This window comes from Siphateles boraxobius, unplaced genomic scaffold, assembly GCF_051911475.1.
Source record: "Siphateles boraxobius isolate OS27281-9 unplaced genomic scaffold, OSU_SipBor_1 11, whole genome shotgun sequence".
NCBI lineage: Eukaryota > Metazoa > Chordata > Actinopteri > Cypriniformes > Leuciscidae > Siphateles > Siphateles boraxobius.
The window spans coordinates 8,695,759-8,721,952 of record NW_027508711.1 but is presented as its reverse complement, the minus strand read 5'-3'; the positions used below and the strand labels follow the sequence as shown (position 1 = coordinate 8,721,952).

Here is a 26,194-nt window from a genome sequence, read left to right as displayed (position 1 = left end):
GTTGAATCACTGATGGCTTGGGCATTTGACAATTGTGAGATATAAAATTCCAATTGTGAGAAAAAAAAAAGATTTGTGAGATAAAATGTAACAATTATTGTAGTAATTTGGAAATGTGTTATTCTAAAGAAATTATTATTTTTGGTTTAATTCAAAAATAATCCAACAATTTTTTTTTAAGCAGTTAATGTTCCTATGCTCATGGGTGATTTTAAAAAAAATCCTGAGTGACTTATGTAAATATTCTAATATCATATGCACCAATAATGATGTTGTCATGTGTTGTGTGGGAGAGACTAAAAAAAGAATAACACGAAGATGATAAAGAAGATAACAGGTTTTAATTCCAACAGTTCAATCAGAGCCGGTACATCCAAACACAACTACGAATAGACAAGACCAGACAAAGACACACAAACAGAACTGAACTTAAATAGTGAGAGGATAACGAGATGATTGATAGGTGAAACTAATGAGTGTCCATGACAGCAAACTAACTAAGGAAGAACAGTACTGATTGAAAACAAGAGTCCATGTGGTGTGAGAGTGTGACAGATGTGATGAGAGAAAAATAAATCTTGTTGTGTTGTGTTGAATCCGCCATAACGTCTCCTGCCTGAATGTTGTTTGAGGGACAAGTTTTCCCAATTATCATTTTGATTTTTAATTCCGTGGCAGAAACAAGCTTCCATACTAACAACATCAATACTGACAATAAAAAATAAATAAAAATACATGTCAAGTAACCGTTACAGCTTGTCGCTTATTTTATTCTTGAAATTCAATAAAACTTTTACAATGCCAGTGTGATACAATTTACAAAACTAATATCAGAGAACTTTAAAAAGGATGCTTTGAATAAAAAATAAAATAGAAAAATAAATAAAACAATCATCTTCTTCTCAAATATTATTAACTTTGCATATAGGCACTGGGGGATTTTTTAAAATTTGCATTGAAGACAAAGCTCTGTATTTATTATGCTTATCTGAGAAATCCAGTGAGCACCTCATTTAATACAATCCCTCCAGCTAGTATAAGCAGCATGAAGAAAACCGCTAGTCCACGACGAACAACCAGCTGTTTGGTGGTCAATACCGCCCCAACTGTGACCTTTGTGCCAGCGTCTGTTATTCCTCCTTCTCCTTTACTGAGTCCTTCCAGATCTGTGCTTGCATCTGTCAGGCCTTCTTCAGTGTCATGTGACTCTTCTGGCACATCTTTTCAATAATTGGTCAACACAAGGGAAAAGTTGTGATGAAAGAAACATGTTTTTTGCTCATCATTAAGGTAATCATATACCACAGACAGAAAGTACCTTCTGTGCAGCCCTTATTTTCCATAGCATAAGATTCATTGTTGGTCTCCAGGGCTTGAACACCTGCTCTGATCAAGGCCTGAAAATAAGAAGATAAAGACTAAAATTATCGTCTGTACAAATAGACTATGGATGAGGAAAAATGGCCCACCTCTTGAGTCGCCTTTTTCCAGTCCAGTTTGCAAATGAGGATGATGAAGAACAAAGACCGTAAAAAGACACACCCAAAAAAACCAATCCACAAACCTAACAACAGAGAGAAAAGACATGAGGAGATTGATGGACTTGTTCAGTGAGGCACTTGAGTTTTAACCCTCTGGTGCTCCTAAAATTTGGGTCACATTTGTACTCCTACAGTATGAGTACACCCCTCACATTTCAGCAAACATTTCAGTATATCTTCTCAAGGGAAAAAACTATAGAAATGAAACTTGGATATATTTTAGAGTAGACAATGTGCTGCTTGTATAGCAGTGTATATTTACTGTCCTCTGAAAATAACTCAACATACAGCCATTATTGTCAAAATAGCTGATGCGATAATAGTTGTACGTCGTATAACCATGCAAAGCCACATGTCCTATTCATCATGTTCATGTTTTTGTCTGCTTGACAGGACCATACAAATTTGTCTATCTTATATTAGAGCAGTTCAAATTTTTGCTTTGAGTACAGTTCTCTCATTCTGACCATTGGATGTCATAAACCTTTATTTAACCCGGAAAGAAGACTCACTTTGATTAAAATCTCTTTTAAATGAGTGTCCTGGCCAAGATAGGCAGCTGAGTTTACATAGAGAGTTATACGTCAGTTACGACATACATAAAAATAAAAACAAAAACATCATTACATAAACATAAAACATGCACCTGGTTAAAAACATTTACACACCATGCATTTACTCTGAAGATTGCTTAATAAAAATTTAAATTGACTACAAGACACCAATTGTTTTTAACTTCATCTTAGTCTGGAGAAGAGTCCAATCCGTGGCTGCAGCATATTTAAAAGAGGTTTTACCCAGCTCGGTTCTGGAAAAAGGCACACAGAGATTGTGCATGGATTGATTTAGAGCGTAATGAGTAATTACCAGGCAATTTCTGTTTAAAAAGACAACAAAGATAATTGGGCAGATAGCCCAAAATCTTTGTCAAACAACAAATACCAGTGCATTTTTCTTCCAATATTTAACAAAGGCCAACCAACCATTTTATTTAGATCAAATTGGTTCGTTGAAAATCTACAATCAGTTATGAATCTCAGAGCCCCATGGTACAAAGCATCCAGAGAGACAAGAAGATAAGAGGGAGTGTGCTGATACACTACATCCCCATAGTCAACAACTGGTAAGAAAGTAGCAGTGTCGAAGGCCTTTAATAAGTCAATAAAAAGACATGCACCTTGTTTCTTGTCATGGATGATCAACATGGCTTGTCTGCTCAGACCATACGCCGCACACTGCAACAAGTCGGTTTGCATTGCCATCGTGCCAGAAGGAATTCTCTTCTGAAGCTGGCAACAGAAGAAAGCCCGCAAACAGTTTGCTGAAAGCAATCTGTCCAAGAGCATGAATTACTGGAACTGAAAACTGAAAATTACTGTGAATGAGACTAATTGAGACTATGATGAGACTAATTTAAACTTGTTTTGCTCAGATGGTGTCCAGAATGTGTGGCGATGCCCTGGTAAGGAGTACCAATAACATTGTGTCTTGCCCACAGTCAAGCATGGTGGTGGTAGTATCATGGTCTGGGGCTGCATGAGTGCTGCTGGTACTGGGGAGTTGCGCTTCATTGAGGGAAACATGGATTCCGACATGTACTGTGACATTCTGAAGCAGAACATGATGCCCTCCGTTCAGAAACTGGGCCAAACGGCATGATAACGACTCCAAACACACCGTCAAGATGACAACTACCTTGCTAAGGATGCTGAAGGTGATGGAGTGGCCAAGACCTGTGACCAGTGATGTCATTATGGAGGAGTGGAAGAGGATCCCAGCAACAACCTGTGCAGCTCTGGTGAATTCCATGCCCAGGAGGATTAAGGCAGTGCTAGATAACAATGGTACTCATACAAATTATTATCACTTTGGACTCAGTTTTGACATGTTCACATTTGAAAATAATGGCTGTATTTTGAGCTATGTTTAGAGGACAGTACATATATACTGCTACAAGCAGCACATTGACTACTCTAAAATATATCCAAGTTTTATTTCTATAGTATTGTCCCTTGGGAAGATATACTAAAATGTTTGCTGAAATTTGAGGGATGTACTCACTTTTGTGAGATACTGTATATAGGTTGTGTATGTAACTTTTTTCTCAATGTAATGAATGGACTATTTTTGTTTACAGAGACTTTTTTTAATCGCATATTTTATAAGATCACTTAGCCTTTTCGAATCATGTCAGTTTTTTTGTGTTCACTTGGCAAGTTCCACAAAATGTTGTACCATTCCAATGAAGTAAACAATTTTTTTTGGTCAAAAGAGTAGTATCAGAGGGTTAATAGTGTTTTGGTTATTTCAGCAAAGCTGCTGAGAATGTTTCCATTACACCAAATGTTTGCAAGTCACCTACCAACTATGCCCATGCTGAGAGCAAACATCAGTGACACTCCTATTGGTAATCCCACAAAATAATATCCCACAATGTTACAGAGAGCACCTAGCAGCTGCTTTCCTGCACCTCTGACAATGCCACTTGTAATGCCCTTCAGACAGAAAAACAAAACTTAGTTTGACTATTATCAAGAGGACATTGACAGACATTCACAATATCTGAAGTGATCTGAAAGATTAAATAGCACCTCACAGACATCAAAATATCACCACACTTATTTTTTTCTTATCTTTTTCAGTTTATTTAAACTATTCAAGACTTTTTTTTAAATGAATAAAAAAATATGTTTGTTTTACTTTTCACCAAAATATTAAAAAAACCTTTACAAAATATCATTAGATTTATGCTTAAAGCAAGACAAAATAAATATACAAGTGGGGTTATAGCAGGGACGGACTGGGACAAAAATTCGGCCTTGGCATTTTGGCCCAAACTGGCCCACAACATACACACCTGCAAAAAAAAAAGAGGGGGGGGGGGGGGGGGGGGTACATGTTCAGAAGAATGACAGTGACAACACTGACAATTGATTGGTTGACTTACTAAAACATGCCAATCAGGATGCTCTCTGTCTTACATGCGCTTCATGAGGCACACACGCACACAACAAAAAAAACGTCTCAGGTTACGTATGTAGCCCTGGTTCCCTGAGAGGGAACGAGACGCTGCGTTGAGATGCGGTGGGAACGCTCTGCGTGATTGCGTCGTGAGGCACGTGTATAATCAGTCCAATGGAAGAGCGAGACGTCATAGGCGGGTGAGGTCATAGACCAGGAAGCTATAAAGTACACCTGAAAACAGCGAGGGACAGCGGTCTGAAAAAGCCTGAAGCAAGACGATCAGGGCATGCAGGAAGTATGGCAGGAAAACGCAGCGTCTCGTTCCCTCTCAGGGAACCAGGGTTACATACGTAACCTGAGACGTTCCCTTTCAAGGGAACTCGAGCTGCGTTGAGACGCGGTGGGAACCCCATACCCACTACGCCATAAAGACAAATGCCCGTTCTGTGTGAAGTCCTTGCGCACACTAAGAAGCAAGCAACCTAGCCCCAGGAGTGGAGAGGTGTAAGTCATAAAATCTGACAATGTATGTGGTGAGGACCAGCCTGCCGCATTACAAATGTCCTGAAGGGGAACACCCGAAATTAAAGCCTAGAGGCAGCTATACTCCTGTAGAATGGGCCTGAACATCCATAGGTGAAGGCTGTCTGGCCGCTTCTTAAGCAAGTGAGATAGCCTCAACTACCCACTTGCTCATCATCTGTTTAGATGCCGGGCAACCTATCTTAGGTGACCCGAAGCAGACAAATAATTGTTCTGATATAGGCCACTGAGCAGCTCTGTGGACATATGCATCCAAAGCCCGGACAGGGCGTAACAGATTAAGTTTTTCCTGATCTGGGGTATTAAAGGTGGAGGACAGAAGGCCTGCTGCACAAATGACCCGCACATTTAGTAGGGACCTAGAAATACAACCCGACCTGGGGTGAAGAAATACTATCACCATAGCAGGTGCAAATCCAAGTACGTGCAGGCCTCAGCCTCATGTACCACGGAGAAGATGAAATTAAGGTATCTCTCCTCAGAGATAACCCAGTAAAGAAACATTCATACAGAAATCAAGTACTGTACCAACGGGGCATAAACAAGATTCAGAAGGCGTTCTCTGCACCAGGCAGAGAACAGCATATTTAATCTTCTCTTGGAGGGAGCTCTAGACTGGAGTATGGTCTCCACGACCTCGGTCGAGAGACCTGCATCTATGAGCTGGGCCCCCTCAGAGGCTGAGCCCACAGTATCCACAACTCCAGAGCTCCAAGGAGCAAAGATATCGGGAAAAGCGTATAGGTGTAGAGGCAACCACACTTATTACATCACATCCAGTCCAAGCGGAGCTGGATGTGTGAGGGAGAACCACAAGGGCAATGCATTGTACAAGCGATGCGAAAGGTCGACTTGTAGTTTGACCGAAGTTCTCCCTAAGAAGCTCCACCACCTCGGGGTGAAGTCTTCATTCCCCGGGCACAGCCCCTGCCTCAACAGGATATCTGCTCTGATATACGAGACCATCAGTTTGTTGTCCGGACCCTTCGCCGAGCAACCACTCATGATTGCCCCGACTTGTGAGGGAAGCATCCGTCGATAGCATTATGCGTCCACAAGAAGCCCCCAGCACTGGGCCCTGGGCGAGGAACCAAGGTTTCTTCCACATGACCGAGGCACGAAGGCATAGCCGCGTGACCTTGATCATGCGAAAAGGGATTTCCCCTCGGAGAAAACCCCTTGTCCCGAGCCACCACTGCAGGGGTCTCATGTACAGAAGGCCAAAAGTAACTACGTTGGACGCAACTACCATGAGCCCCAACAGTCTCAGAGACTGTTTTGCAGTGAGTGACTGACCTAGTTTTACATTCTTTACGGCTGTGAGAATCGCAGAAATATGTGCAGGAGACAGCCGTGCTTGCATTGTTGTCGAATCCCATAATACACTCTTTTTGGTGGTGAGCTGCAACCCCAACCCCCTTATGTGGGACAGAACGACATCTCGATGTTGAACTGCCAAAAGCTCGGACTGAGCTAAAATCAACCAATCGTCGATATAATTTAATACGCGAATGCCCTGGAATCTCAGAGGAGCCAGAGCTGCATCCACGCATATTGTAGACTCCGCCCAGCAGTCTCAGGAACATTAGATTGGTGAGGAAGAAACCTCTGGAACGCCGCTGAATGGTTTATTTCTTAGTTTTTTTAAAGCGGAGCGTCCAGAGGAACAGACATAATTTTATCTTATTTTTCTTTATTTTTAAATCAGAAAAACGTATATATATATATATATAAATATATATATATAAATATATCACTCCTTGGCCACCAGCAGGAAAAAAACCGAACTGGCCGTGATGCGACCCTCCTCAGAGAGTCGCCCCCCAGAGGACGCAGAGGAGAAACGATTTCTCGAAACCGTCCCTCCCCAGTGTAGTTTATCTGTTTTTGCATGATGCAATTCTCGAATAGCGTCAGTGCTGACATCCTCACATTCATCCATGTCCTTATACTTTACCCACCAGCGCTGCCTAATAACATTTATTTATTTAAGATGGCTGGTGGGTAACGTCGGGGTTAAAAACTATGACGCCGACTCGGGAGAGAGAAAGCTCACAAGCGTCTCTTTAACCCTCTTTTTATTTTCACTCTCATAATGTTCAGCTGGCCAGTAAATATTTTAACCAGCAACAGCACTAGATAAACCTCCTTGTAAAGCTCCTCTTTATTCAACAGAGTTATGAGCTGACTTATTTATTTATTGAAAACTCAAACCTCTGCCTTTTTCATAATATCTTTATTTGTTTTGTTCTCTTTTTTCTAAACAAAACACTAACAATACCAATTCCTCGGAACTGGAAATCGCCAGCACTAGATCTGACAGGTGAAAGCTGAGATAGGGCGGAGCCCGTCCCAACCCCCGCAGTCAGATCCGTCCCAAAATGCGAGTCACCGCCGTGCCTCGGCAAACGCGGGACCCGCGCGGGGAGCGCGAACCGAACCGTCCTCCTCGAAGAACGCCCGGCGGGAGCGGAGCGTCCTCACAGACAGCTTCTCGCAATGCTCGCAGTCAGCCCACTCGAGAACTGACTGTGGCATGCTCCACTCCCAAATAGTAACAAAAAGCTGATGTGTGTGTCCCCACCCGTGATATAACGTGGGCAGGGAACAACACAAAGATGCTTGCTCTCTTTTGCCATAATATATAAATATATATATATTGCAACTTGACAGACAACAATAAATATGACAAGGACAGAATATTCAGATCGCTTGCTGAAGGCACAGAAGCTGTCGCGGTCTGTTTTCAGGTGTGCTTTATAGCTTCCTGGTCTATGACGTCACCTGCCTATGACGTCTCGCTCTTCCATTGGACTGATTATACACGTGCTTCACGACGCAATCACGCAGAGCGCTCCCACCGCGTCTCAACGCAGCTCGAGTTCCCTTGAAAGGGAACTACGCTGACTATTTTTGACCAATGCATTACACCGGCACAAAGCAAATTAAGCAAAACAAAACAAAACTAATGGGCCGCCAATATACGAGTTTTATGGGCCATTAAGAAAAAAAAAGAAAAAAGTATGAGATGTGTTCCGTCCTTATTACAACCCTTCGTTTAAATTGACAGACAGTTTAACTCCTCCTCTGGTCACCACACTGGACGAAGGTGAATCGTTTACTTCTTTAATGATGACCAAACGTAGGGTAAAACTGAAACCGAAGCTATACATAAATGAGTACTAAATCTTCACATTGAGTCTGTTCACATGTTTTAAGCAATACTAGTACAAATAACTTGTTATTTTACACAATGAAATGACTATTTAACCCTCTGGGATCTAAGGGTTTTTTGGGGTCCTTGAGGTCTTCTGACATGCTCTGACATTTGTGCTTTTTTCAGTTATTTATAGACATGTTAATGGCAAAGGTGTAAATTCACTCTATATAGCACAAACGGGGCTACCATAATATGTGAGCAACATGTATGTACATGTTTGTATTTTTTAGAGAATAATGTCTATGCGTGGTTATTGTAAAAACTAAAACTTAAGTGTCTGAAATAAGGCCACAAAACACATACTAAATATGTGTCCACAAGACTTTTGACTAATGAGTGTTGTTGCCTAGAATTTTTGCTTCAAAATGATCTGAAAATCATCCTGCCTAATCATTTACACAAAACAATACATTGATTTAAATTTTATAAGACACCTTTTGTTTGGAAAGGCAATATGCGTGGAGGCGTGTCCACACCTGAGAAAACAAAGGCCGGATAATGTGCCACATACATAATGAGCTGCATATTAATTAGCCTTTCACACAGGTGTGTCACAGGATCCCAAAGAATGCAAGGACAAAAGAAATTATCTATATATACATATTTTACAATTAGAAATTGTAACCAATTACTAATAGGTTACAATTACAACAACAATTACAATTTTAACAATATTTCAAGTGTATATATTTGTAAAAAGTATACATTTTATCATACGTATTAAAAAAGGTAAGGATTCATTAGTTTGAATATTGGAACAAAGACTATAATAACATATTATTTGATAATTCTGTATATACCTACTTTATTTTTGACAAAACATCATACTATAGTATATGTAACTATGAGCAGAAATTGGTGAACAAAAGCGTACCTATTTAATGTGACAGTAGTCTTTTTTTACAGTCAAAACTTTATAATCTATCCAAAACTAATCACAAAATATTGTCTAAACATTTATATTTAGTATGTAACATATTGTGTATGATATATTAGCATATACATGTGGATTTGCAGTTTGTTGCTTATACAGACATTTTATTTCAACATATTTCAGTCTATTTTTACTCATCTTAGTAGGCTATAGCAATATAGTTTGGATGTGTTCATGTAAAAATAATGTTTACTAATGTCGGTGCGAGAATGAATGAACGGCACAGACACACGCTGTATAACTGTAGTAAACAAAGCGCGCGCCTGTGCCGTTCATTCATCATTTAGCCTACACACAGACACGCAATTCATATTTAAACAGTCTTTTTGCGGTTTACAGTCAGACACTATTCAGTATCGCGATTAGAACAAAGCACTTAAGAATAAATGACTTACTACATCAGCTGGATCCGTTGCTCCTCGAAATGAAACTACCAGCACTTCTGGTACATTTTCCAGGGTTATTAGATAGTATTATTCCTCACAGCGTATGGATATTAGTAGTAAGATACTTACTAAACACAATGTGTTTTATAATCCAGCTGGTGGGTGTCGGCATGTTTGAATGGCTTACCTTAGATCATTTGCGTTTGAATACCGCGCGCTCTCCATGGGCGAGGCACATAAACGCGTAATTAGGTATAATGAGCTGGAAAGAAAAAGACTGACATCTCTCTCTTTTTATACAGATTACATAAACTGAGAATATTTGTTTTTTTATAGAAATTAATTCATTTAAAAGAAGAGAGTTCAAGCTTCATTGTGGAAAAACACTCGTGCCTGTATGACAAGTATTCGCGGAATTACAGATAATTTTCGGACGCGTTTCAGAATGTACTCAACTGACAGAGAGAAGGCAGAGCGCGCATCATGTTTTTCTTTATTTGGCGAAAAGCACAACACTTTGTTTGTATTGTGAGTATCCACAACAAAAATAGACACTTATCAGGATCTAATGATGTACAATACTTAATATGTAAAATCAAAATCAACAGAGTATTTTGAGTTTCTTTTGCACTGATAAGAAAAAAAGCGAGACTATCGCGCCCGCGCGACAGTCGACCTCAGAGGGTTAAAGGTATCTTTAGACATAACTTAGCCCAGACTATTCTGAGTATACCGCAGCCAGGATAAGAGAATATCCGGAAATCTATACAACAATTTTAACAACATACATCTCATCTTACATGATAATATTTCTTTGAATAGATAGATTATGTTAAAGAACATTACATACCGACGATGCTCGTTTATAGCTTGAACGTGAGCAGAAGGACTTGATACACGAATACAAGACACATGTCTCACACAGAAGACATTACTGAGAACTCCCTGATGACATCATTAAAGGAAGCAGCAGAACAAACGTGACTGTGATTTCTATAGTATACAACTAGAGGGAGACAACAAGTAACAACACAGAACAAGATGTATCGGCCCATAAATCATGTCGACCCACCGGGGCATTTGCCCGGTATGCCAGATGGCCAGTCTGCCCCTGGATTATAGGTATTAAGAATCTAGAGAATTGATCTGGAATCAAGTTTATGCAATTTTGCTTTCCTAATGCAGATAACAGTTAAAAATAAACACGCTTACCGCAATGGAATCAAATAGATGAAAGAAGCCATACATGATCATAACCTCTGATACTAAGAACACAATTTTCCTGTGTGTGAGAGAGAGTTCAGAACACAGATCAGATGTTAATGATTTTAAAGTTTCAACATCCATATTTTACACGAACCAATGCAATTATGATGCGATTAATATGTATTTAACTATTTTATTTTTATTCTTTACTAGAGGTGCCATAATGTACGTTGAAGTTTCTACCATTCGATAAGTGAATCTTTGTAAATACCAAATACCCAATATAAAAGGTTTTATTGATTTTAAATAAAGTAGATACTTTTTAGTTACTTACTCTTCCGTGGTAAATATGTATCCAATAACATCTTTAGTGCTTCCAATAATGGTTGCAACCACCAAAGAAACAAGTACTAGAAAAAAAACACACCAGGGAAACCAAATAACACTTAACTTTACAATGATAATAAAACAGTCATACATGAGATTTTTAATTAATAATGCATGCAAATATTCTTAGAAGCTAATAGGCATTTTATAGCAAAGCTGTTGATGAATAGATCACATACGTCCACAGATTAAGGACACTTTGGCGGACAGCTTAGCTTGTTCACTGTTTCCAGCTCCAAGAGCATTTCCCACCCTCACACTGGCTGCCACTGCAAATCCCTGTGGAAACTAAATTATGTAAAGGGTTAAAAAAAATTGTGTTCCCTTTCAGTCGATAACGTTGGACGTAGTCAACGTTGACTGAATGGGGATCACGCCAGGGAGCCTATCATCTTCGAGTACTATTGAACGAGCCAATGTAATTGGTGTGCATTCTTCGCATCACACACTCCGCCCCCGTGGCGCGGGTATAAATACGGAAGTGGATGCAAGCACTAGTTGCCTTTTGCTTCGGAGGCGATCGTTTGATGTCTCTGAAGAGTGCTGTTGTTACAACGAGCGAGTGTGTCTGTGTTCTTCAGGAAGACTCTCCCAGTGCTGGTGTTCTACAGCGCAAGTGCAGCGGTGATAGCGAGCTTTGAGCTCTCAACTCCTGTTTTAACAGCAACAAATTTCTAAGGGTTTGTATGTTTTAATACAAACCGCACTGCATCTGACCTCTCCCTCCGGGGCACGAGTGTCGTGGCGTACGCGATTTGTCTGGCAATGCCCACCTTGGTGGTCCAGGAGCGCCATCGTTGGCTCAGCCTGGTTGATATGGCGGAACAAGGTTCGGTTCCTGGTCTCCCCAATTTCCCAGGTTGGGCTGGTCGGCAACGCGACTCCACCCATCGCCGGTGGCAGCTCCTCCGCCTGGTCGTCGCCGAGGGCATTCCCCGGCTGCCGCTCCTGCTGGGCCTCCGCAGCAGCCTCCACCCAGGCCTCAGCATGGAGCCGGCCGCAGTAGAGATGCCCAACCCACTTCAGGTGCTGCCAAACCAGGTGGCAAGCGACAGCCAAAGCATCCGGAGCGGGCCGCCCAGGGATGGTCGAGATGCTCTTGGAGTTGGCATGATCACTCCCTCCCCCCGGCTGAGGGCCGGGTCGAGTCTTTGTTTATGTGTGTGTCTCTGTTCCGCTGCTGGCTCCCCCCAAGAAAAAAAAAAAAGTGGAGCAAGCGGTACCCACACTTCAAAGAAAGAGCAAATTCATCTGTTCCTGGGTACCAAGAGGGCCAGTCTGGCAGGTGTGACCCTGTATATCCTTACACCCCTTAGCCCCTCCTTGGTCACCAACAGGCAGCTTGGTGTGTTTGAGGACCCGGTCACCCGCCTTCTCGCACGCCATATATGTCTTATTCCATATGTCGTACTGCCTGGTCATCCGCCCAGTTCATATGTGTATTCTCCACATTACCTCCCTTCGGGTAGGATGTGGCTGACGCAGCGTCCCTTCCTCCCAATGTATGGGAATGCTTTCCCAGTGGTCCTGTAGGAACAGCAGTGACTTCCCTGGCCTAAGCCCTGTCCTTGCCAAAAGAAAAAATTGCGGGGGCATCAGGAGGCTTTTGTCTAGGCACTGGAAGGTGGCAGCTTTAGTGGCGTTTTCAAAGGTTATCCCCATTCAGTCGACATCGACTACATCTGACGTAATCGACTGAAAGGGAACGTCCTGGTTGCGTATGCAACCCACTGTTCCCTGAAGGAGGGAACGGAGGACGTAGTCCCCTTGCCACTACCGCTGGACCACCGCTGACTCCGGGTTACGCTCGGCTCCTCAGCGAAAAAGCAACTAGTGCGTGCATCCACTTCCGTATTTATACCCGCGCCGCGGGGGCGGAGTGTGTGATGCGAATCACGCACGCCAATTACATTGGCTCGTTCAATAGTACTCGAAGATGATAGGCTCCCTGGTGTGATCCCCATTCAGTCGACGTTGACTATGTCCTCCATTCCCTCCTTCAGGGAACGGTAGGTTGCATACGCAACCAGAACTTTCTCAGTTAGGCTTAATGGGGTGGTAAAACACATTTTTTCAAAGGCTTGATTGTGTTTGTGGGGTGCACTGTAACGTGTTCATGCTTCGTTTTAAAAAAAAAAATGCATTATTTTCCATATATTTTACCTTTATTCTACACTGCTCTGTCCCTCCTTGTCAAAACGGTCTGATGGTTTCCGGGTTCAATGAAGCCAGTCCCTCAAAAATATGCCACGGGCTCAGATTGGTTAGCTGGCCCAGTGTGTTGTGATTTGCTAACTGCCTAGTGCACGTTTTTCGGAAATGTCACCCCCCTTACCTTTACGGGACCTTTACTGGTAGTTTGTGCTTTGGTGTATTATAAACAATGGCGTCAATTAAACCATACCAATTTGAGCCCGAATCGGACCCAGAGAATGTTAGTGAAGATGATCGAGCAGAACCTGATCAAGAACGGCTGTTCAACGACGTTTCAGAAAGGTTTGTTTTTTGTTGTCTCATTACTTTTTAGATACACTGTTATTTAATTGTACTAATTATTATAGTATTACAAAAAATAAGCTTCATAAACAAGAATTTCATAAAATGGGTCTAACAAATTATACTACGGTCCTCAAAGGATTTTTTTTTATTTGAGTAAAGACTGCGGATCTATAGTGATCGTTACTGACTGTACGGCACCGTTACTTTTGTATTTTTAGAATGATTGTAGCCAAATATCTGTCGCAAGAACTATTAACCCAAAATGAACACTAAACATTGGTTTTACTAAAGTAAGTTGCCCAAATCAAACACAGAACCATGTTTAGCATGCCTGTAGATAAACAATCATATAGATAAACAATACATAAAAGCTCTAACCAAAGAATAATTTACACTAATTCCAAGTTCGCTGTTGAGATTAAAAAAGTTTGTAACTTTAGGTGTTTGTCGGATAACGTTAAGTATGAATGAGCATTTAACTGTGTTGCAGAGCCAAACAGCGTTGTCATTTGTTTACTTCCTTGCTACAACGTACGATTACCAATACGAACTATTACAGGAAAACACACTGACGAAAAATAAATCATACTTACAGGTCGTGGCCCGTAAACAACAGCTTCTGTTCTTAAAGTTGAAAATGCTCCATCTTTCAGGACAAGCCGCTGTGCGAATCCTTCATTGAGCTCGCGAAGATTGTGGAAGCTTTCCTCCGTAAAATGTGCAGCACAGAGAGCGAGATTTGGGTAATAATTAACCATTGATCCCTAACTCCCGCGACCCTTGGAAGGCTGAACAAAGTGGACCTGCAATCCGGATGAAAATAACAGCGTTTCGACGGCAACAACACTCCAGCCTACTATACCACAACAACTCTTCTCCAACGCAATATAAAATGGCCTCGCCCCCCTTATTTAGTATTCTCGGAGGAGGGGTTTATTGGGGTTAGTGATGTCAGCAACCCTGGAGGAATGTCTTGTAGTCCCTACCTAAATTGATTTCTTTAAAAGCAAATAACTTCCTTTGCTATGAACTTTGAGCAACATTACACACTAGTTAAAGTTAGAAAAGTGAAATCGTGTTTTACCACCCCTTTAAGAGATGTTAAAAAGTAATTGAATTAGTACAGTTCGTTATACTACCATTTATTGCTAAAATAAACAAAGTGTAAAAAAATAAATAAAATAGACACCTATATAATTTTTCTTAGGACATGGTGTATTAAATAGTTGCTACAAGGCCAATTTCATTGTATTGTACTTGTTACTGTGGTGGGGCGATACTTAAAGAGGTCACTAGATGGCGCAGAGTGCTCGGGAGGAACTTAAAACCCTTAGGAGGCAAGTGCTGAAGAATAAATACTGCAGTTGAGCTGAACGCAAGCTAAAGTTTCCGTCTCATTGTTTCTGAATACATGTGGGTTAATGTTCCTCAAAACTGCATGCATGTATCCTAGTTTAAGAGATAAGAGTGTTGTGAATCCTTAGTGAGAACGTGCAATACGCACAACCGGCGAAATGTCATAGAATGTCTCTGAACAGATTCACGCCCACTTTTAGGGGAAAATAAAAAGACTTCCATAGACTTCAATACAAAATAGCCTCACAAAACAACATCCGTACACACCCTACAGGCGTGAATAAGAAATCACTAAGATTAAACATGTTAAGCAATCATATGTCCACCCTGCCCGCAATAGAGCGTGAAAGATGCATCAACAAACTTAATTTGGTCAATTTAAAAACATGACCCTTCATTCTGCCGGTCAAATTGGTGTAACAACCCCACCCAGTTGCCAGAGGTGTACTTACCCGGACATTTACTCGTAGTCATACCTCATCGAGTAACCATGGTAAGCCAGTGAATGATTTTACTTTGTTTTGTAAAGTAAACATCTTTAAACATATTATGTCTTATAATACACATTATAATCTTATAATATATAACCCCACTGGGTGGTTAATTTGACGCTGGGACAATGAAGGGACATGTTTTTAAATTGACCAAATTAAGTTTGTTGATGTCTCTCTGTCACGCTCTATGGCAGGCAGGGTGGACATATAATTACTTGACATGTATATTATATATATATATATATTATTTATATTAGTGCTTTCTTAAGTTATTCACACCTCCCGGCTGTGTACGGACGTTGGTTTGTGCCGTTATTTTGTAAAGGCTATGGGAAGTCTTGTTTGTTTTGCCCTAAAAAGGGGCGGGGACGAAATTGACAGTTAAGTTCCCGGATGTGCCGGTAGTGCGTATATTTAGAGTTGAGTAGTTTGCCGTAATGTGTTGAAATAGTGATGTTCAGCTACACTGCTGTGCTAGGCATGCGGACCGGTTGCTAATAAGTAACCCACAGTACAATAGAAATGCTAATGGTCTCGTTTTGTGTTGTTAACTTATCTGAAAATGTATTCATTGCTAATGGGTGTATAAAACATCAGGTTAAACGGTTTTCCTGTGTGTGTAAGCATTGTAGTTGACTTTAAAAGTGATGGAAATGCAGTAATTTGTGTAATGTGACGAGATCTACTTTAGCCAAAGGATTCAAATATAATTTATCTCAGATTTTGTTGTTCCTGGAGCCATTGCTCTTTCACTCACCGTTATATCAAAAGCAATGATTATGAAATCACTTGCACTTACTATGAAAACTTTACATGCATTTTAGTTATTTCCAAGACTACATTTAATAATCTCAATTATGGGATGGATTAAGGCTGTGGTTGCTTAGTTTCACCTAAAAAAAGAGAAGTGCACCACACAGCTGCATTCCTGTGCAAGTTCTTCATATACAAATATGCACGATTACTACTATCAAGATCTAATACTTTGAGTATTTGTTGAATGTATATATATTAGAGTGAGTTGTTTTAGAAAATGTTTTTAGAAACAAAAGGCTGATGTGTTTAGTTACAATGTGTGATTTGGTTCATACCCGTGCAGAGGATAACAAAACACAATTTGCTAAATGGAAAAAAAGACTTAGTAATGATTGTAGAATAACCGAAATGTAACATTAGTTACACAGTTCGATCAACAGGTTCCAATTTTAGTTTATCTTTTGTATAAATGTAATCCTAATATTTTGACCTGTTGACCAGAAAACTGCTGGTGCTGCTGGGTCTGACAAGATCCTGAAACGTCCTGGTTGCGTATGCAACCCACCGTTCCCTAGAGGAGGGAACGGAGGACGTAGTCGACGGTCGACTGAATGGGGATCTCGCTAGAGAGCCTATCCTCTTCGAGTACTATGGAACGAGCCACTGTAATTGGCGTGCGTGATTCGTATCACACACTCCGCCACCACGGCGCGGGTATAAATACGGAAGTGGATGCACGCACTAGTTGCTTTTCGCTGAGGAGCCGAGAGTAACCCGGGGTCAGCGGTGGTCCAGCGGTAGTGGCAAGGGGAGTACGTCCTCCGTTCCCTCCTTCAGGGAATGGTGGGTTGTATACGCAACCAGGACGTTCCCTTTCAGTCGATAATGTCAGACGTAGTCGACGGTCGACTGAATGGGGATAACCTTTGAAAATGCCACTAACGCTGCCACCTTCCAGTGCCTAGACCAAAGCCTCCTGATGCCCCCGCAAATTTAAGGCGGGGAAGGACAGGGCTTAGGCCAGGAAAGTCACTGCTGTTCCTACAGGACCACTGGGAAAGCGTTCCCCGTACATTGGAAGGAAGGGACGCTGCGGAAGCCACATCCAACCCAGAGGGAGGTAACGTGGAGAATACACATATGAACTGGGCGGAAACCGGGCAGTCTAGCATATGGAATGTCACTGGGGTGGCTCCAGCCTAAGACGGGGGGAGACACACCGGACAGTGACGGCAGAGAGACTCTGCCGAGGGAAGACACGGGCTCGCCGCAGGGAGCCGTATCGTGGAAGAATACACATATGGGGTCGCCGAAGGGACCGCAACATATGGACCCAGCCTAACACAGGTTCCACATTGCTTACGAGTGGTAGGCCTAACAGCAGACGTACCACACGTCCGACGTCGGAGGGGTGTGGAGGAACTCAACAGGGTTCAATTTTAAGGGAACTCAACTGGAGTAGAAAGGCGCACGTATCCAGTCCATCAGAGGGGAATGGTGCAGCAAGCCGACACTTGAACCGGGCTCACGGTGAAACTTGTTTCATGAGAAGGGGGCCCACGGGAAGCAGCGGTTCAACTAGGTGTCGTCCAGCCCCCAACTCTAGAATCTGTTTTAGCAAAGCATATCGTCAACTCCCAGGCGGACACTTTACACTCATCACAGAGGAGCTCAACACCTAAGTGGACATGTTGCATCTCGGCATTTTACCGAAATGAAGGCAAGCACTAGTGCGACTTTGCATGGAAACAGCCTTCCCTCTCTGCTGAATTCCAACAGATATTTGTAGAGCTGGTCTGAGGTCTATGGCTTGCGTTCTGTACACGTCCAAGCGAACGGACAGCGAAGCCAGGGCTGGATCTGCCTCCTCCAGGGCAGCGCTTGCAGGCTCACCACCTGCTCCTATTACGGGAGAGGTAGGAATCTTGAGCACAATCCGAGCCGGGGTCTCAGCGTGTGAAAGAGTTAGCCGGCCCAGACTCCAGGCACAATACGTTGACCGAAAGCGAGCAAGTCCCTACCCTCTAGTAGAGACCACGCGAGCAGGAGAACTGATATAACAGAATTTTTAACTCACTGCCTGCAGTGGCTCAGGGGCGGTTTCTGCAGTGCATCGCACCAGGGACAAGGCCCAAGAGGATAAAGAGGGACGCAAGGATTTACAAGACCTTGCTCCTAAGGAACCTGACGATCAGAACGTGCTTCTGCACACTTCTGCAACACGATGAGCGTCGTTTAAACACCGAGGCAACATCATTTTGAGGGTGAAGGAAAACAGCCTACTCCAACCCATTTTACAGGAAAGAGAGCACTGAAGTGATCGAAAAGCTTTCAGGATCTCCTCTGGAGAGAAGACGCACTCAACGACTAGGTTCCACATCTAAAGGCGTAAGCACGCTACCCATTTCTAGGGGGTGCGTGCAGAAGTGATGGTAACTATCACATGCCTGTGATAGCCACCTGAACCTCCGCATTCAGATGTAAGACCGCTCGGAATCTCCGGGGGAAGAACGCGTGTGCCATCGTGCCCCGTCCCTGAAAGAGTTTTCAGGGGAAGTCAGGAAGGCTGTCGATGGGAACCAGGTCTAGTTGGGCCAATAAGGGGCAACTATGAAGACCTGTTCCTCTCCTGACTTGGCACGTAGGTGCAATCGACGAGCGCAAAAAGACAGGAGCATTGCTCAACACAACATGTAAAGATCACTGGGCTTCAGGAGCATTTTCTGCTCAGCACTTGAGTGTGATAAGTTCACTGAGCTTCAGGAGCATTCCTGCTCAACACCTGAGTGTGATAAACTCACTGAGCTTCAGGGGCATTTCTGCTCAACACTTGAGTGCGAAGAACTTCACTGAGCAACAGGAGCATTCCTGCTCAGCACTGCGTGTAATGAATTCACTGAGCTACAGGAGCATTTCTGCTCAACACCTGAGTGTGATGAACTCACTGAGCTACAGGAGCATTGCTGCTCAACACCTGAGTGGGATGAACTTCACTGAGTTTCAGGAGCATTTCTGCTCAACATGAAGTGTGATGAATTCACTGACTTGAGCAGGCGCAAGGCACCATGAGTCGTAGTCGCTTTTAGAAGGCTCACTGGGGTTAAAGGCATTTCTGCGGGCCCATGGGGCAGCTGAGAGCCAGTGTTTGTCCAAAGGTAGTCCGCTCGGTTTATACAAACACTGAGAGGAAGACGAAACCGGAGGGGCAACTGAGCGGCCCCGGAATGGTCATGACCCAGCTGGACCCAGGGGATGGATTCTCCACTTGCCCTGGCTATAACTGTCGTGAGGCTCGATGGCGGCACGATTGAGTAGAGCGGGAAGAGTGGAACAAAGCGTCCTCAGAAGCTTCTGACCCCAAGGAGGAGGTGACGGGTGAGTTGTGACATGCAAGGGAAGCTTGCGCAATGGTCGCAATGTCTAACATCTCGAGGCACGAATGCCTGTGTAATTGAGGGTCGCCCAGGCCCCCGTTAAAACACGCCCTTTGTACATGGCCCCTCTGTTGAAGAGGGTTTGGCAGCAGACCGGGATGAACTATAGTCACACAGGGTGAGCTGCTCTGCCACGGTCACCTCGGGACTCGATCATGAAGCTAGCGCTGAAGCGGTCACATATGGAGGAAGCCAATGGCTGCAACTACCATATACCCCAGGAGCCTCTGAAAGTTCTTTCAGTGGGACCCTTTCTCACTTCAAACACCAGCTGAACACATTCTCATTGGAGAGACGTGTTAGACCGAGTCCATCTCCAAAACTGAAAAAGAGATACTCAGCCCGTGGGCGAGATTACTCTCTTCCAGTTGACCTGAAGACCCAACGGGCTCTAGAGCACTCGAAGGGAAGGACACTGTACTGATACTCCACCCTTACACGCAACCCACAATATGGCCTGCGGTGCGGAAGGTAGAGATCTGTTTTTAAGCACATGTCTTTCAGGTCGGAGCTGCAGACCGATCTTGGGCCAAGATGGTCACGACCCACCACCTAGTAGCACGAAGAACGAGTTTACAACTGGCCTTTGTACCGGCTGGAGGAGCGGCTAGATCAAATCCTTCGCCAGCAGGATAAGATAAGCACGCACAAGTCAGGAGCACTGCTCAACACTCGGTGGGATGAATATCACTGAACTTTCAGGAGCATGTCTGCTCAACACCTAATGTGATGATTATCACTGACTTGAGCAGGGTAGCCGAGCCTGAGGTGGGGCAGCAAAGTAGAGAGAGTGGTGTTAGTGTGCTGTGCAACACTTACCTGTCTCCTCTAGCGGCAGGGGGCACGTGAGAAGGCGGATGACCGGGTCCTCGAGCGCACTAAGCTGCTTGCTGGCGACCAAGGGGGAGCTGAGGGGTGTAAGGCTATACAGGGTCACACCCGCCCAGACTGGCCCTCTTGGGGCCCAGGAACAGATGAAATTGCTCTCTCTTTGAAGTGTGGGTACCGCTTGCTCCGCTTTTTTTTTTTTTTTTTTAGGGAGCCAGCGGCGGAACAGACACACACACAAACAAAGGCTCCACCCGGCCCTCACCCGGGGGGAGGGAGTGATCTTGCCACTCCAAGAGCATCTCATCCATTCCAGGGCGGCCCGCTCCGGAAAGCTTCCGCTGTCGCTTGCCACCTGGCTTGGCAGCGCCTGGAGCGGGCTGGGCGTCTCTACTACGGCCGGCTCCATGCTGAGGCCTGGATGGAGGCTGCTGCGGAGGGCCAGCAGGAGCGGCGGCCGTGGAACGCCCACGGCGACGAGCAGGCGGAGGAGCTGCCACCGGCGGCGGGTGGAGGCAGCAGCTGGCCACCGGGGCAGGATGTGCCGGATGACCTCCGTCTGCGCTTGAGCGGCAGAGACCTGTTGGATGCAGTTCTCCACCGCGTCGCCGACCAGCCCAACCTGGGAAATTGGGGAGACCAGGAACCGAACCTTGTCCGCATCCGCCATACCAACCAGGCTGAGCCAACGAAGGCGCTACTGGACCACCAAGGTGGACATCGCCAGACCGATCACCCACGCTACGACACTCATGCCCCGGAGGGTGAGGTCGGATGCAGTGCAGTGCTCACCTATGAGCGTACGGTCTGGATTACCCTCGTGCATGCCATGGGTGCCCTAGCCTGCAGCAACGCCATGGCACGCAAGAGGAAGTGGCTTGCCCACAGGCTTTGTAAGCTCTGCCCGTTGGAACGGACGAAAACTAACAGGCCCTAGGGGGGAGACGAGGATCCCCCCAAAAGGCAGTGCACCTGTGTCGACAGACCGCTCCAATGGAGGGACACTTCGCAACGCTTCACCGTTCCTCCATCAAGGACAATGAGGGGGAAAAGCTATTCAGGCAGTTTCTGGCAGAGAAAGATGCTGTTCACCACCTGATAAGCTCTCCATGCATTTCAGGAAAGAAAGACACTGGGGCGGCGAGCTGAGAACCAGCGCGGCCCGGCCCAAGATACCAAACTCCAGATTCCAACCGAGACTGAACAGGACACGGTGGAGGTTCCACTCGAGCCCGGCAGCCTTGGCGGCCCGTTTCAGCATAGCTGATAATTCTGGATCCGGCTCGGGCAACATTGAAGTCCCGGAGGGAGACAATGCAGCCGAGTCATCATCTCTAGAAGTCAGCTCACCCTCCGATGCTGCAATCGGCGTCCTGTCCTCCAGGGGAGCCCCGAGTGAAACCGCTGGCCCACCCATTACAGATGGACCAGCAGACAACACAGGAGGCTCCAGTGGTTGCAGTGGAAGGGAGGAGTGAGGAGCCCACAGGGAATGGTTACCGGGCGGGACATCCAACACTATCCTCCGGTCACCCATCCCACACAGCTACCGTGCAGGGTGGGGCATGGTAATGGGGACTCGCTCTCCGCTGTTTAACGAAGGCGAGTCTCGCCCTCAACACTGCGACAGTCATGTTCCCACAGTGTAAACATGAGCTGTCCACAAAAGCTGTCTCAGCGTGCTGTAAGCCTAAACAAGTGACACAACAGTTGTGACCATCAGAGAGAGACAGGGAACAACCGCACCCAGAAACGCATGGGCGGAATGACATCTTGAAAAAGACGCATACGCACCCGTGTTGCTCTTTCAGAAAATAGGACCGTCACCAGTGCCGGAGCACACAGGGGAATGACCGCGGCAACACTGAACAGAGAACTGAAACAGTGAAGCACTCACTTTTCCGCCCTCTAACCAGCCATCAACACACACAAACATTTAGAAATTTGTTGCTGTTAAAACAGCAGTTGAGAGCTCAAAGTTTGCGATCACCGCTGCACTCTTCGCTGTAGAACACCAGCACTGGGAGAGTCTTCCTGAAGAACACCGACACACTCGCTCGTTGTAGACAACAGCACTCTCAGAGACATCAAACGATCGGCTCCGAAGCGAAAGGTAACTAGTGCGTGCATCCACTTCCGTATATATACCCGCGCCGCGGGGGCGGAGTGTGTTATGTGATGCGAGATCCCCATTCAGTCGACCGTTGACTACATTTGACGTTATCCACTGAAAGGGAACCAGAACAAGTGTACAGTTTTGTTTTTGTTACAAGTTAGACTTAATGGCCCTTGTAAACCTACCATATATGCAATAGTGGCCAGCTCATACACGACAGACTGGGCTCCCAATTCAGCCTCACTGATGAGCCCTACAATGATAAAATACAATACATGAAGATCACAAATATAATTCATGCCACAAGGCAAATTGAATTACATGAAAACACAGGAAATTTGCAAACCCGCCAGGAATCCACCAATCTCATATGTCCACCACTCCACACAAACCATGACCATGCTGGGAAAAGCCAAGCGAATGAAGGCGCCCCATTCCTGCAGACAGTCACGAGACCAGCCTAATGTGAGACAGAGATGGAGATCAGCAAGAAAGATATGACGGTTTCAACATCTATGACTATCTATGAAGGCAGTATGTTATAAAATTAACCATGACTCATCTAAACATTTCAATAAACTCTCCTCTACACTATCTTAAAGAGGCACATACTTTCTGGTCACATATTAATAAAGAAAACAGTATGCTTTGCAGCAGGAAATAAAACTGTTACATATTGCTCTGGTGAGTGATGTAACAATATTTAAAAACATTCTACAACGCCAAAACATTTTCAAATAAAGTTCAAATAAGTAATTCATGGAATCAAAAATATTAAATTATAGTAACATTTAAATATTCAAGCAACATCCATATCCAATTTTAAATTATGCAATAATCTTCTGAATTACCTAAAAAAATAGCTTTTAGTGAAAAGACTGTGGTTAAAATACATTTAAAAACATTCCTTGAATGTTTAAAGGTTTTAATGTAATTTTGTTATTACACAAGTCTTTGTGTCTCAGAATATAAACCGTGCACTCTCTTGAAAACCAAGGGTTCTGGTGTTGACGTAGATAGACACTCACCATCCCAGGTGGCTTCATGTAGGCCCTTCCAGCGAATGTAGACATAGAGAAACACAGCCAATGAATACTGGGAAATCGTGTTTGCACCAGCAGATCCACTGTTAGTAAGAAACAATGAATTCATGGAGTAATTTGGACCTTTAATTATTTTTAAGCCTTGGGTTCTTTAAAAAAAAAAACTAAAAAAAAAACTAAAGGTGTGTCCCAATGTGCATACTTATGCACTTTATGCCATTTTGTAGTAGAAATAGTGCAAGTAGTGTTTTCAGACCGACCCGAACTGTCACAGTTTTCCTTACATTGTGACTATCAGACTCCAAAGCTAGATGGCAAAATTGCATTTTTAACTTCACATATTAGATGGTAGAGTACACTGTGCATAGTATAAGTGCAAAGTGCATAATATGTCATTTCGGACACAACATAAGATTCTATGAAATGTGATAAACAGAATCTAGACAGGTTCTTACGCCACACCAAGATCTAACCGATGAAGGAAGATGTAGTTTATTAAAGCATTGAGGATGTTCGCTGCTACTCCTGTGATGACCTGAGGCCAAATAATACCCTAAACAAATATACAATCAAAAACAGACCCTTGTAAATGCTATTTATGAACAATAAGCGCAGGCAAAATAATAATGGAGACACATTGCTTGGGTTTACCTGATTTATAAGATACCTTCCCTGCAGCTGATACATAAAGGCAGCCTGAAAAAAAAAATATATATATATATATTTTTTTTTTAAAGTTATTACCTAGAATAGTTATTTTTACTGTATAGTTACTTATATTTACAGACAGTGAATACATTTAATGTTTAATGTGTCACTCACAGGCAAAGCAGGCATGAATATTTTTACATAGAGTTGTGACAGACTGTTGAGAGAGAGAGAGAGAGAGAGAGAGAGAGAGAGAGAGAGAGGGGGGGGGAGAGAGATAGAGAGAGGGGGGGGGGGAGGGGGGGCAAACAATCACACACAGTTAAAGGAACTCCACCAACACTGTCTTTAGGTCCATGTGACTATCACATGTCCAAATTATATGACATCCTGTAATTCACAATACTTACATCATTAACTTGTATGTTCAATTGCATTTACAATATCTTGACAACAGATTTCATCAGCAGATTCAAGTAAGTTTTGCTAAACAGAACCATAACTTAATGTGTGTTGAATGTGTCAGACCTGGCCACACTGGGACTCTGCCGGACAGCCAGCAGGATCGGCTCTGTGTTGATGAGAAGCGCCCAGCAGGGGAAACAGGCCAACAGGAGGATGAGAATCCCTCTCTGCAGTATCACACCCACCCGCTTCAGATTATTACCCCCAAACGTCTGCAGGACACAATTCACTTCAAATGACACCTGAGCACAAATGACACTCACATTACTGAACATTGACTATCATACCTGAGAGATGAGTGTATCGCATGCAGACGCCAATCCAGATCCGATGGAGATGCCAGACACATTTATAACCTGTGAGCAAAAAGGATGTATGTATAAAGGTGATGGGTGTTTTAATGAATGCCTCAATAATGAAGTTATTTTGTGAACTCACAGCAATAGCCAGAGCCACACCGGCCAGTTCAGTTTTCCCCAAGTGTCCACAGAACACAGTGCTGATGAAGCTGATCAGAAAGATCATCAGCTGAGATATAAACTGCAAAAAAGGTAAGATATCAGGATCAAATAAAAGCCACAAGACATTTACACTTTTTTTCCACCAAAGACGTTTGATTTGTCATGTACAATATTCTTGAGACAAACCTGACTAAAGAACTAATAAGTTGTCAAATAATTATTTTTGATTATTCTGCAAAACTATACATATTAACAGACATTCAACTACAGTTTGGTACAACTTCCAGATTTTTTTTCTATTTCTCAGGAGTCTCACAAAGTGTGTCAATAGTTATAGGTCAAATATCCCCCCGTCAACCAGAAAATAAAGTTTATTTTAAAGATTCATATTCATGTATTCATGTTCTCTACAAAATCAAAGGTATCCATTATTCTTTTTCTATTGTCAATCAACAGTGAATCAAATCATCCTGATATTTGGTTATGATTGCTATAAGAAAAGTTAAAAATTCTTAAATCAATACACAATTTTCAGACTTACCACTGGTCCAGCCAGTTTCACCTGCTCTACAATTTCTTCTTTACTATTCACTGGTAACAAACTCCAAAGTTTCTTTCGACACCCTCCACAAACAACCTGTGAACTCGACGTTGACTGAGCATCATCACTTTTCTCCTGTTTTGAGTCTCCATTTGTCTGACTTGCTGTGGTAATACTGTCCATTTTCATTATTCCTGAAGTCTTTAATTCCCACAATGCAGCTTATATTTAGTCACAGTAAAGAACTATATCTGCATAAAAGACATTTCGCTAAAGGTCAATTGCAGGGAGACGTCTGGGTGGATCTCAAAGGGAGACACTTAGAAAACTGTCTGGTAGTAAGTTTAGCCCTGCCTGCTGCTGTACTCCACG

At 43.5% G+C, this 26,194-nt stretch overlaps 1 protein-coding gene across 1 annotated transcript; it reads right to left on the bottom strand.

Moving 5' to 3' along the window:
* Positions 1–319: 319 nt before the first annotated feature.
* Positions 320–26,194, bottom strand: LOC143701750 (multidrug and toxin extrusion protein 1-like). The gene is made up of 17 exons (XM_077195320.1): positions 25,823–26,194; positions 25,259–25,360; positions 25,108–25,176; positions 24,884–25,032; positions 24,530–24,572; positions 24,359–24,403; positions 24,163–24,260; positions 23,693–23,790; positions 23,011–23,124; positions 22,850–22,917; positions 11,361–11,469; positions 11,129–11,204; positions 10,801–10,870; positions 3,904–4,036; positions 1,470–1,564; positions 1,319–1,397; positions 320–1,220 (listed from the first exon to the last, which is right to left on the bottom strand). The coding sequence occupies exons 1-17, from the start codon at positions 26,009–26,011 to the stop codon at positions 985–987; spliced, it is 1,773 nt and encodes a 590-aa protein (XP_077051435.1). The 5' UTR covers positions 26,012–26,194; the 3' UTR covers positions 320–984.

Excerpts from the sequence above, each read along its gene's own strand:
- LOC143701750 (XM_077195320.1), bottom strand. The coding sequence starts at position 26,011 with ATGAAAATGGACAGTATTACCACAGCAAGTCAGACAAATGGAGACTCA. Across the intron at positions 11,470-22,849 it reads TGGCCACTATTGCATATATG|TTTCCACAGGGATTTGCAGT; the intron begins GTAGGTTTACAA and ends TACATAATTTAG. Across the intron at positions 10,871-11,128 it reads TACATATTTACCACGGAAGA|GAAAATTGTGTTCTTAGTAT; the intron begins GTAAGTAACTAA and ends TCTCACACACAG.